Genomic DNA, 12,368 nt, shown 5'->3' on the forward strand with positions numbered 1-12,368 from the left:
GATCTCCTGACCTCATGATCCACCCGTCTCGGCCTCCCAAAGTGCTGGGATTACAGGCTTGAGCCACCGCGCCCGGCCTATTTTATTTTATTTTTTGGTAGAGATGGGGTCTCGCTATGTTGCCTAGGCTAGGCTCAAACTCCTGGGCTCACGTGATCCTCCTGACTCGGCCTCCCAAAGTGCTGGGATTACAGGTGTGAGCCATCGCAGTTAGCCGTCCTCTTATTTTTTTTAAGCAGTTGGGCAGAACACCCTGGCATGTGAGTCATGCACTATAAAAGCTCCTTTCATGCTTAAAACAAACAAAAGTAATGCCTCCTGTATTAGTCCGTTTTCACAATGGTGATAAAGACATACCCGAGACTGGGTAATTTATACAGAAAAAGAGGTTTAATGGACTCACAGTTTCACGTAGCTGGGGAGGTCTCACAATCATGGTGGGAGGTGAAAGGCACGTTTTACATAGTGGCAGGCAAGAGAGAATGAGAGCCAAGAAAAAAAGGGTTTTCCCTTATGAAACCATCAGATCTTGTGAGACTTATTCACTACCATGAGAACAGTAGGGGGGAAATAGCCCCAAAGATTCAATTATCTCCCTCTGGGTCCCTCCCACAACCTGTGAAAATTATGGGAGCTACAATTCAAGATGAGATTTAGGTGGGGACACAGCCAAACCATATTACCTCCCTCTATATGACCAGCATTTGATGATAGCTACCCTCTTGGCCATCCCTGGGCACCCAGCAGGTGGGCATTACCTCCCAGCAGATCACCTGGGGAGCTATGTGCACCCCCTGTTCCTAAAACCACCCAAATGGCTGGGCACAATGGCTCACGCCTATCATCCCAGCACTTTGGGAGGCTGAGACAGGCAGATCACCTGAAGTCAGGAGTTTGAGACCAGCCTGGCCAACACAGCGACGCCCCGTCTCTACTGAAAATACAAAAATTAGCTAGGTGTGGTGGCGGGTGCCTGTAATCCCACAACTCAGAGAGGCTGAGGCAGCAGAATTGCTTGAACCCAGGACGTGGAGGTTGCAGTGAGCCGAGATGGTGCACCTGCACTCCAGCCTAGGTGACAGAGCAAGACTCCAACTCAAAAAATAAAAAATAAAAAATAATTTAAAAATAAAACCATCCAACTGTGGCGTGTTCCTCTTCTGGGACCGCTATGTCAGCATCTACTCACGTGGTCCCTCAAGGGGTGAATGGACCCTAGTGACCATCACGGGGAAACAATCTACTGGATTATCTGACTGATCGTCACAGTTCTGCACTGTCATGACCATTGCGTGGGTGAGGTCAGGGTGCACTAGGGCTCCTGCTCTCTGCAGCCACACAGGGTCTGTCTCAGTCCTCTCTCCAGCCACCCACCTCCTGTCTGCTCTCAGAGGGACCTCTTCTACCCGCCACCCGCAGGATCGGCCTTCTGGACCTGTGAGGTCTCTTCTGACGGCAGTTTCCCTGTCAAGACCTACCAGAGCAATAAATCTCACCTGCTACTCCAATCCCAAAATCCTCACCTGGCCCTGTTTCTGGAAATATCTCAGCATTGGCCAAAGGTTGAAGAGGGACGAAAGGTGCCGGCCACCCAGGAGCAGGGCGAGGATGAGCAGGAGGGAAATACTGGAGGGGCTGAGGACCGTACGCTGGAGGGACAGGAAGGGTGGGGGGCAAGAGGCTGTGCTGAGCATATAAGGGGGGTCGACCCCAAACGGCAGCCCCTAGAGCTTCACCCCTTCCCCGGGAGCAGATTGCGCCCCACAGGGAGAGAAGGGAAGAAGGACTTCCAGCCTTCTTTCTGTTTTTAGAGACAGGGTCTTGCTCTGTTGCCCAGACTAGAGTGCTGTGGTGCGATCACGACTCACCGCAGCCTCCATCGCCTGGATTCAAGCAATCTTCCTACCTCGGCCTACTGAGTAGCTGGGACTACAGGCGCAGGCCACCATGCCCGGCTAACTTTTTATTTTTATTTTTGTAGAGACAGGGGACAGGCTCTCAACTATGTTGCCCAGGCTGGTCTCCAACTCCTGGCCTCAAGCGATCCTCCAGTTTCGGCCTTCCAAGTAGCTAGGATTACAGGCATGAGTCACTGTGTGTGGCCAAATGCTAAGGATCTTAAGCATCTTTCTTGGGAATTGCAAGTCTAGTCTTAAGAGCCCTTGGCCCCTCTCCCAGAATTATACAACCCTTTGTTAGTCTCTCTTACAAATTCCCAGCATCTGCGCTGTGAAGAGTGTCTTCTAACGTGTGATGGCCAGGGACAGCACGTCATCTTAACACCTGCTCCAGGGAGCATGGCTTCCTGACTCATAAGAAAGCAGATCTAGGCTGGGTGCGGTGGCTCACACCTGTAATCCCAGCACTTTGGGAGGCTGAGGCAGGCGGATCACTTGAGGTCAGAAGTTTGAGACCAGTGTAGCCAATATGGCAAAACCCCATCTCTACTGAAAATACAAAAATTAGCTGGGCATGGTGCGGAGGGCATCTGCAGTCCCAGCTACTCAGGAGGCTGAGGCAAGAAAATCACTTGAACCCGGGAGGCAGAGGTTGCAGTGAGCTGAGATCATACCACTGCACTCCAGCCTGGGCAAGAGAGCGAGACTCTGTCTCCAAAAAGAGAGAGAGAGAAATCAAACCACATGAAGCCAGGAAAAGAGAGAGAGAGAAAGAGAGAGAGAGAGAGGAGGAGGAGGAGGAGGAGAAGGAGAAGGAGAAGAAGAAGAAGAAGAGGAGGAGGAAGAAGAAGAAGAAGGAGAAGGAGAAGGAGGAGAAGGAGAAGGAGAAGGAGAAGAAGAAGAAGAAGAAGAAGAAGAAGAAGAAGAAGAAGAAGAAGAAGAAGAAGAAGAGGAGGAGGAGGAGGAGGAGGAGGAGGAGGAGGAGGAGGAGGAGGAAGAAGAAGAAAGGAAGGAAGGAAGGAAAGGAGGGAGGGAAATCTCATGACAGGAAGCCAGGAAAGGGAGCTCTAGGGACTTCTTTTTTTCTCTTTTTTCCCTATGCTTCTGTAGGTATTGAAGCCCTAGGGCAGGGACTCTCAACCCCTGGGCCACAGACTGGTACCAGTCTGTGGCCTGTTAGGAACAGGGCTACAGAGCAGGAGGTGAGCAGTGGGTGAGCAAATGAACCTCCATCTGTATTTACAGCCACTCCCCATCGCTCACATTACTGCCTAAGCTCCGCCTCCCATCAGCTCAGCGGTGACATTAGATTCTCATAGGAGTGTGAACCCTATTGTGAACTGTGCACGGGAGAGGTCTAGGTTGCGTGCTCTTTATGACAATCTAATGCCTGACGATCTGTTACTGTCTCCCATCACCCTCAGATGGGACCATCTAGTTGAAGGAAAACAAGCTCAGGGCTTGCACTGATTCTTCCATTATGGTGAGTTATATCATTATTTCGTTACATATTACAACGTAATACTAGAAATTTAAGCACACAATAAATGGAATGCCCCTGAATCATCCTGAAACCATTTCTTCTGCTCCCTGGTCCGTGGAAAAACTGTCTTCCATGAAACTGGTCCCTGGTGCCAAAAAGGTTGGGAACTGCTGCTCTAGGGTTTTGGTTCAGGGGTTCCTGAATGTGGACTTCTGGGGCCACATCCATCTTTGCCGTAGGGGATCCTGTGAATTGTAAGATGTTGAGCTGCAGCCATGGCCTCCACCCACCAGATGCCAGTAGCACCTGGCACCGCCCAGCCCCCACCGCAGCTGTGACAACCAAAAATGTCTCCAGACTTTACGAAATGTCCCCTGTAGGGCAAAAGCACCCCTGAGTGAGAACTGCTGCCTTAGAGAAAGGGTTCTATCATCAAACATAAGGGAGAGGCCAGGTGCCGTGGTTCACTCCTGTAATCCCAACACTTTGGGAGGCTGAGGTGGGCAGATTACCTGAGGTCAGGAGTTCGAGATCAGCCTGGCCAACATGATGAAACCCCATCTCTATTAAAAATACAAAAATTAGCCAGGTGTGGTGGTGCACACTTGTAATCCCAGCTACTGGGGAGGCTGAGGCAGGAGCATCACTTGAACCTGGGAAGTGGAAGTTGCAGTGAGCCAAGATTGCACCACTGCACTCCAGCCTGGGAGAAAAAGCAAGACTGCTTCAAAAAAAAAAAAAAAAAAGTAAGGCAGGAAGACCACTGCTCCGCAGCAATTAGGCACTTGTGGCATACCTCATACAAAAGGAACCACCTCAGTCTCCATTCTGATCAACGGAGATGGGTGCATTACAATTTAAAATAATTCTCAATTTAGCCCATTCATTTGTAGACTCCTGTGAGCATGTGGTAAAAGTTAAGGAATAGCTAACCCGTCAACGCCTGCAATTTCAGGGCTTACATAATCTCTGAAATCCAAGGACTCCAGTTTGAAAACCCATGTCATAGAATTATTTACATAGTTTATTACATACAATAATTTAAAAATAACAATATTCAATGTCTGAGAGGCAGTGGAGAAATTTGATCCCTAATGTACTGCAGGTGGTTCCATGGACAGGTACTGCCGTGTATGCTAGGACACAGCAAGACCCAGTGAGAGGCTTGGGTCCTGCTGGTAATTCTTCTATCTGGGTGCTTAACTTAAAGAAGGCATCCAGAATGCCAATACAGCTTTACATACAAACATTCTGGCGACTTACAGATTATGGTATCAAAACACTAAAAACAGCCCAGGCAGGGTGACTCATGCCTGTAATCCCAGCGCTTTGGGAGACCAAGGTGTGTGGATCACTTGACGTCAGGAGTTTCAGACCAGTCTGGCCAACATGGTAAAACCCCATCTCTACTAAAAAAAAAAAAAAAAGGAAAAAGAAAAAGAAAAAAAAAAGCCAGTCGTGATGATGCGTGCCTGAAGTCCCAGCTACTCGGGAGGCTGAGGCATGAGAATCGCTTGAACCCAGGGCGCAGAGGTTGCAGTGAGCTGAGATTGTACCATTGCACTCCACCCTGGGTGACAGAGAGAGACTTCATCTCAAAAAAAAAACACTGAAACAACCTTAAAAAAATCTAACCTGTGCAAGCTGGGGGCTTAGCAAATTGATATTTAAGAGGGGTGCAATAGGATGTTGTTTACAATAAGATGGAAATTCTAATTACAGAGACTTGGAAACATAGAAGTTGTTTACAACAATGTGATAAGAGGGATTAGGAAACACCATGGTGCTTGTTTTGTTTTGTTTTGTCTTGTTTTTTTTGCAATGGAGTTTCGCTCTGTCACCCAGGCTGGAGTGAAGCGGTATGATCTTGGCTCACCGCAACCTCCATTCCCTGGGTTGAGGCAATTCTCCTGCCTCAGCTCCCCGAGTAGCTGGGATTACAGGAGTGCGTCACCACACTCAGCTAACTTTTGTATTTTTAGTAGAGATGGGGTTTCGCCATGTTGGCCAGGCTGGTCTCGAACTCCTGACCTCAGGAGATCCACCCGTCTCAGCCTCCCAGAGTGCTAGGGTTACAGGCATGTGCCACTGAGCCCGGCCAATGATGTGTGTCCTTTAAATGAAACTAGGAAAAGAAAAATGAAACTGGAAAAGGAAATGTATGTGCATGAACAAGAATGTGTGGAAAACATGAAAAAGTGAAAAGTATAAAAACTGGATTATCGGTGGATTTCTCCTTTTCTAAATTTCGTTATTCTTTTTTTTTTTTTAAACAGGGTCTCACTCTGTTGCCCAGGCTGGAGTGCAGTGGTGTGATCAAAGCTCACTGCAGCGTCAACCTCCCAGTCTCAAGCGATCCTCCCACCCCAGCCTCCCAAGTGGTTGGGACAACAGGCGTGAACCACCATGCCTGGCTAATGGCTAATTTTTGTATTTTTTTTGTAGAGACAGGATTTTACCATGTTTTCCAGGCTGGCCTTGAACTCCTGGGCTCAAGAGATCCACCCACCTCAGCCTCCCAAAGAGCTGGGATTACAGGTGTGAGCATGGCATCAACCTCATTATTCATTTTTTACATCTCCTTTTTAAAAATGATTTTTCTCACAACACATGCAATTTCTTTTGTTCCATTCCAATTCAATTCTTTGTTTCCAAGGTCAGGTTTATGCTTTTAAAAATTAACAGCTTACCTTGAGTTTGATTGTCCCTTTATCTAAAAATGAAAATAAAATGAAAAAAGTTAAATCAAGAGTTGTGTTGCCCTGCCTCCCTGAGCTACAGCCTCACAAACCACAAACTTTCTGAACCCAAAGGGGTTTCATGTGGACAAACACACCCTGGGTCATGCTGGCCTGGCCTGGGCCAGGCTGGGCCTCTGGCAGAAGCCAGAGGTTTCCTCCAAGCTGGCACAAGCTGAAGGCCAGAGGGGATGGACAAAGCTGAGCTATTCAGGGGAAAGCTGGCCTGCCTAAGTACTTGATTTACTTCACCCCTGGCTCCTGCCCAAAGTAAGCTGTGAGGGGAGTAATGGGAAAACACCAGGAGAGAGGAACAAGGAGAAGGGTGGAGAGAAAGAAGAGGGGACCGAGGTCCCTAGTGGACCTGCCTGTTCTCCCATCACCTCACTCTGCTACCCACACTGAATCATTTGTGGTACTGTACTAGGTTTCTGGCCTCCAGGACTCAGTTAGGTATCTATTATTTTTGCCTGCCAGCAACAATTATCCCATTTCCTGCTAACAGATCCTCAATTCCCTTAGACAAGCTACCTGCCCAGCACACCATCCACGTGGCTCCTAAGCTCTCCATCCACCTTCCTGGGGCTCTAGGCCAATCCGCATAGGCCTTCCCCCTGGTCACAGTGATTGGTTCAGGGTTGAGCACATGACCCAAAATGAACCAATCAGCACAGGCCTTCGCCTCTGGTCACAGTGATTGGCTCAGGGTTGAGCATATGACCCAAGATAGGCCAATCAGAGGGAATCGTGGGACTTTTAGCCAGCCATCTTGGGAAACTGGTGCTTCCCCTGATCTTAAGGGGAGACCTGGCTGCATCAGGAGGTAGGGCAAGAAGCCAGCCAGAAATACCAGTGGACTTTCTTTCTAGTTATGAGAGACCATAAACTGTTGCAGAAGCCAACTGGAGTTGGGTTTCAGTTAGCTAGCCACCCAAGTCAGGAGTACCTAGTTCTTCTAGGACTAGAAGGGCTTCTAGAAGGTTCTAGAAGCTTCCACATTTCACCTTCTCTGACCACATCTCCCCAGGAGGCAAGTGCTGCTTCAGTGGCCTTGGAGCCTCTGACCTTGTCTGTGTCTCCTGTGGCTACATCACTCTCGGCATGAGGAATGAGTCTACCTCCCCTGGGAGACTGCAGCTTTCTGGGCCAGGGATCTCATTCACCATCTTGCCCAGGAGGCTGAGGCTGTTGCTGTCTGAATTTGACCAAGGAGTGAGGGGGAGAGAGTGGCTGAGGGCCTGAGCTTCACTTAGTAACAGGCCTGTGAGTCCAGGTCTGAGTCTAATGGTTCAGGTGTGCTGAAAACCCAACAAAAGGTCGGAGGGAGTCACGTGATCTCCTCCAGGTCCCCTGTCCCACCTCTGGTCAAAGCTGACACAGGTGGGTGCCCCCACTCTGCCCAGATCTGCACCCACACAACTAGGGCTGCTGAGGAACTGTGAGCTGAGCTGCCCTTTCTGGGCTTTACTCTCTCCATCTATAGAATGAGGAGAATGCAACCTGTCCTCCCTCCCTCCTTCCCTCTTGTGCCCCTGGGGATTTAGGGCAGAAGGGAAGCAAAGCAACACCCACACTGTCCCAGTCCTGAAGGCCAGCAAGTGGCTCCACTTTGCAAAAGATGGGGAAGTCCTGGTCCGGCACCCAAGGGACCTACCCAGGATGGCTCCCTGGCTGTGCACCACCGGCTCACCCTGGGCCACCAGCTGAGCCTGGACTGTGACTTCCCATGGGGAGTTAAAGATGGTCACGCTGATGACTTCCTCCACGCCCGCGCGAAAAACAGAGGGAGCTGCAATCAGGTAACCCCTGTAGGAAAGGAGATCCGAGGTGAAGTTCTCAACTGCAGCCCCCTGGCCTCGCTGCCACCACGGCTAGGTCAGGGCTCTCCCCGCAGCAGACTCCTGCCTTTTCCTGACCACACCTGGCTGGCACTGATGCTCTAGGAGTTTGTTCCCCCCACATTAGTTCTTGAGGCCAGGGATTGGCTCATTCACCTCTGAAGTCCCCGTGCTGGGTAAGAATCTGGCCTCATTGGATTTTTCAGCATCACACCCCCCCCCTTACTCTCTGTATTCCAGCCTCCAGGCTGTTTGCTACTTCCTTCTGCCCCGGACCTTTTTTTGTTTGTTTGTTTGTTTGTTTTTGTTTTGTTTCTGGAGACAGACTTGCTCTGTCCCCCAGGCTGGAGTGCAGTGGTGTGATCTCGGCTCACTGCAACTCCCGCCTTCCAGGTTCAAGGGATTCTCGTGCCTCAGCCTCCCGAGTAGCTGGGATTACAGGTGTCTCTCACCAAGGCTGGCTGATTCTTGTCTTTTTAGTAGAGACAGGGTTTTGCCATGTTGGCCAGGATGATCTGAAACTCCTGACCTCAAATGAACCACTCTCCTTAGCCTCCCAAAGTTCTGGGATTACAGGCTTGAGCCACCATGCCTGGCCCATCTGGCCCAGGACCTTTGCACATGTCATGCCCACTGTCTGAAATACTCTCCTCCACAAGTCAGGTAACTGGCAGGATCCCACTCCATCCTCACAGTGCACCCCCTCCCCCACCATCATGAGAAGTGCTGACATCAGCCCCATTCAGAGAGAAAGGACACCCTGGAGAAGTCAAGTCACCAGCCCCAACAGTGACAGACCAGGATTCTAACTCAGGCAGCCAGACTCCAGAACCTGATAAAAAGAAGCAAAGGGCTTCTTTGCAACATTCATTTTAAGAACAAACCCTGAAAACAAACTATAGGGCCTCAAACAGAAAAAATTCTGAAAACGATGGAATCAAGGCAGGCATCTCTTTCCTAAAATCTTCTGATTGACTATGAAGTCACCTCTGGAAGGGAGGCATTACCCCCACTTTCCCGATGGGAAGTTGATGCTTCAGAAGGATAGGAGCATGCACCAGATCACATGGTTGGGCAGAAGAGGGTGCTGGGGTGTCCTTAAGGAACATGACCTGAGGACCCAGGTCCTCCCCACCTGAGCTCCCGTCTCCCAGTATCTGCAGCCTTCCATGGAAAATTACAAAGGCCCTGTAACCTCATGAAACGCTTACAGTGTCCCTACAATCACCAAGAGCATTATAGCAAAGGCACCACAATTGCAACCATGTAGCATGATGGAAATCCGAAGAAAAGAGGGTAAAGAGGAAAACTGGACCATGCAATGAGATTAGGAGACATTTTCATTTCAATATTTTTTTTATTTTTATTTATTTATTTATTTTTAATTGAGACTGAATCTTGCTCTGTTGCCCAAGCTGGAGTGCAGTGATGTGATCTCAGCTCACTGTACCCTCCAACTCTAAGGTTCAAGGGACTCTCCTGCCTCAGTCTCCAGAGTAGCTGGGACTACAGGAGTGTGCCACCACCCTGTAGAGACAGGGTTCCACCATGTTGGCCAGGCTGGTCTTGAACTCCTGACCTCAAGTAATCTGGCCGCCTTGGCCTCCCAAAGTGCTGGGATTACAGGTCCACTGCACCTGGCCTCAATAGTGTCTCTAGAACAACCCAACATCCACATGCAAAAAGATGAATTAAGACCATTACCTCACATCATGCAATTAGATTAACTCAAAGTTAATCTTAGTAACAGATCTAAATTGAAGAAGTAAAACTTGTAGAAGCACTAGAAGATAACAAAGGAGAAAGTCATTGCATGCTTAGATTAGGCAAAGATTTCTTGGGTAAGATACCAAAACTATCCATAAAATAACTCATGATAAACCAAACTTCATGAAAACATCATTACAAATTTTGTATCTCAAAAGACGCAGTGGGTTTGTGTTGTTTCATGCACACGAACAATGGGTTTGGGTTGTTTACTGCAGCCCTGGCCACAGTGGGCACTGACCCTGTGATCATAGTGTGCTCCATCTGCCTTGAATAATTACCAGAGTTCAGTCCCCTGGGATCACACATGTGCTGTCCAACTCTAGGACCAACTGGAGTTTGCAAGACCCTAGGTGTGTGCTGTGTATTACATAACTCCAGCACTGACCAGGACATGCAATTACCCTGGGTTTGTAGGTGTCCTGTCCAGCTCCAGCACAGGAATGTGGCATCCTTTAGAAGGGACATACTCTTTCTGTCTGGCTCCCAGCAGATCCCTAGAGCTTAGTCTCACATACAGTACGTGGTGAGTGTAGAAGACAGAGTGAGGAATAAGTGTTCATTTTGTTTCATCACCTTTCAAAGTCCTAACAATATGGGTTTGAGTCTTCTTCCAACTGCCCAGAGAACCTGACATCACCAAATTAAGTTTCCCTGCCATTCAGAAGTTGCGACTGTTTCCAGCTGTTGGGATGCCTGCCAGCCATTCACTATCACACCTGACCCACCCCTAGCATCTGGGCCAACACTGGCTTCTCATCCTGCTGGTCTCAGAAGGCCCCAGATTGGGGAAGGTGATGTCCGGATCAGTGTAGACAGAATTGCTCTTACAACTGCAAAGCTATGCTGCTTTCTGGGATCAGAAATTCCTTACACAAAAATCTCTCAGGTCACAGAAGTGGGCATCCAGAGCTATTCCTAAGACAGGATCCTTTGGGCTGGGTGAACCATGCCCCTGGTTTAGAGGCCAGCTACTCTGGAATCCCAGGTCGGTCATTTGGGGACGTCTCTTCCCCAGTGTGTCTCTCAGCACAGGGATTCCATGTCACTTAACAGATGGTAAGATCCCAGGGTGACTTTAGTCAGAGGCAAACGCCCTGGAGAACTGTTTAAAATTCTCCAACGGGCCAGGCACAGTGACTCACCCTGTAATCCCAGCACTTTGGGAGGCCGAGGTGGGTGGATCACCTGTGGTCAGGAGTTCCAGAACAGCCTGGCCAACATGGAGAAACCCCATCTCTACTAAAAAATACAAAAAATTAGCCGGGTGTGGCGGCACACGCCTGTAATCCCAGCTACTCGGGAGGCTGAGGAAGGAGAGTCATTTGAACCTGGGAGGTGGAGGCTGCAATGAGCCGAGATCATGCCATTGCACTCCACCCTGGGCAGTAAGAATAAAACTCCATCTCAAAAATAAAAAAATAAAAAATTTAAAAACACCTCTTTATAAGGCAGGGTCTGTCATTGGACCCAAGGTCTGTCATGTGGGGCCGTGTCATTCCTTGTGGTGGAAGCTGACCTGCGCATCCAAAGCTATTTACCAGCATTCCTGACCTGCGCTCACTTGATGCCAACACCAAATGCCTCCCCCTATTTGTGACAACCAGAAATACCTCCAGACATTTCCCAATGGCCTCAGGGAGACAGAAATCCCCACCCCCCCACCCCAGGGCTTAGAACCACTATTCTAAGGGATGTCAGCTTTGAAAGAAGCATCAGGATGAAAATTTGCAGGGTTCCTATTTCACGAAGCCTAGGAGAGGAAAGTCTGGATGCTCAGAGCGCAATAGACTGTCTTGCTTTGAAAACTGTAACCAGCAAGGACCAGGTACTCACAGCAAATAACGACACCCACCTAGTCTCACTGCTTACCAGTTTTCTGGAAACTCCTAAACAAGGGCTGCTTGAACAAGCCGCCTCCTAAACGCCCAGCTGGACTAAAAGGCTGGGCTTGTGCAGACCAAGGCAGCCCCCCTGAACCCGCAGCCCTGCAGAGCTCACCAGAACTTGCCAGGTTTAGAAATATTCTCTGTGAAGCCAACTTAGGAGTTCTCCCCAGCAGCTAGTTAATTCACCTTCTCCCCGCCATCAACCCACCAGAAGCCTGCAAGCAAACCTCTAGAAAAATGTAGAAGCAAAACAAACATTTCCTCCCCCCTCACCACGCCCACCCACGGGAAACTGCCCGTTCCCACTCTCCTCCCACTTCTCAGCCAAGACGCGCCTCTTACCTTCATGCCTTGGACAACTGGAAATCGCCACCCAAGATGACAGCCCGGGTCACACGAAGGGGTCGAGGTGGGGCGGGGGGAGCTGACCTCAGCGCCTTTAGCTTTTGGAAATCCCTGTACCTCCACAGTGACTTTGGAAACTTTAGGGCGCCCCCTCCCCAAGACGATTCGGGAACAAGAGGCCAGGTCCAGCCCAGCGCGGAGACTGTGTGGCCTTGGGTAGGTCGCTGCGACCCTCTGAGCCAGTCCCTACGACCCCCACCCCAGAAGGCGACCGACCTCCTCTGTCGCCGGGGGATACTCACGGGGCCTGAGGCTGCGCGGCGCGCACGCCGTCCCGCGCCGACAGCAGTAGGAGCAGGAGCGGGAGCAACGGCCAGAGCAGGGCGCAGCTCATTTTTCGGCTCCGGGGG

At 49.8% G+C, this 12,368-nt stretch overlaps 1 protein-coding gene across 1 annotated transcript in view; it reads right to left on the reverse strand.

Annotated features, from left to right (window-relative positions):
- Positions 1-12,361, reverse strand: part of CPAMD8 (C3 and PZP-like, alpha-2-macroglobulin domain containing 8) — a 126,694-nt gene extending 114,333 nt beyond the window's left edge. The window contains 3 exon segments of the mRNA XM_011989940.1: positions 6,072-6,094; positions 7,774-7,925; positions 12,261-12,361. Coding sequence (XP_011845330.1) covers positions 6,072-6,094; positions 7,774-7,925; positions 12,261-12,352 — 267 coding nt within the window. The 5' untranslated portion in view covers positions 12,353-12,361.
- Positions 12,362-12,368: the final 7 nt, after the last annotated feature.

This window comes from Mandrillus leucophaeus, unplaced genomic scaffold (genome assembly GCF_000951045.1).
Source record: "Mandrillus leucophaeus isolate KB7577 unplaced genomic scaffold, Mleu.le_1.0 Scaffold11, whole genome shotgun sequence".
Taxonomy (NCBI): Eukaryota; Metazoa; Chordata; class Mammalia; order Primates; family Cercopithecidae; genus Mandrillus; species Mandrillus leucophaeus.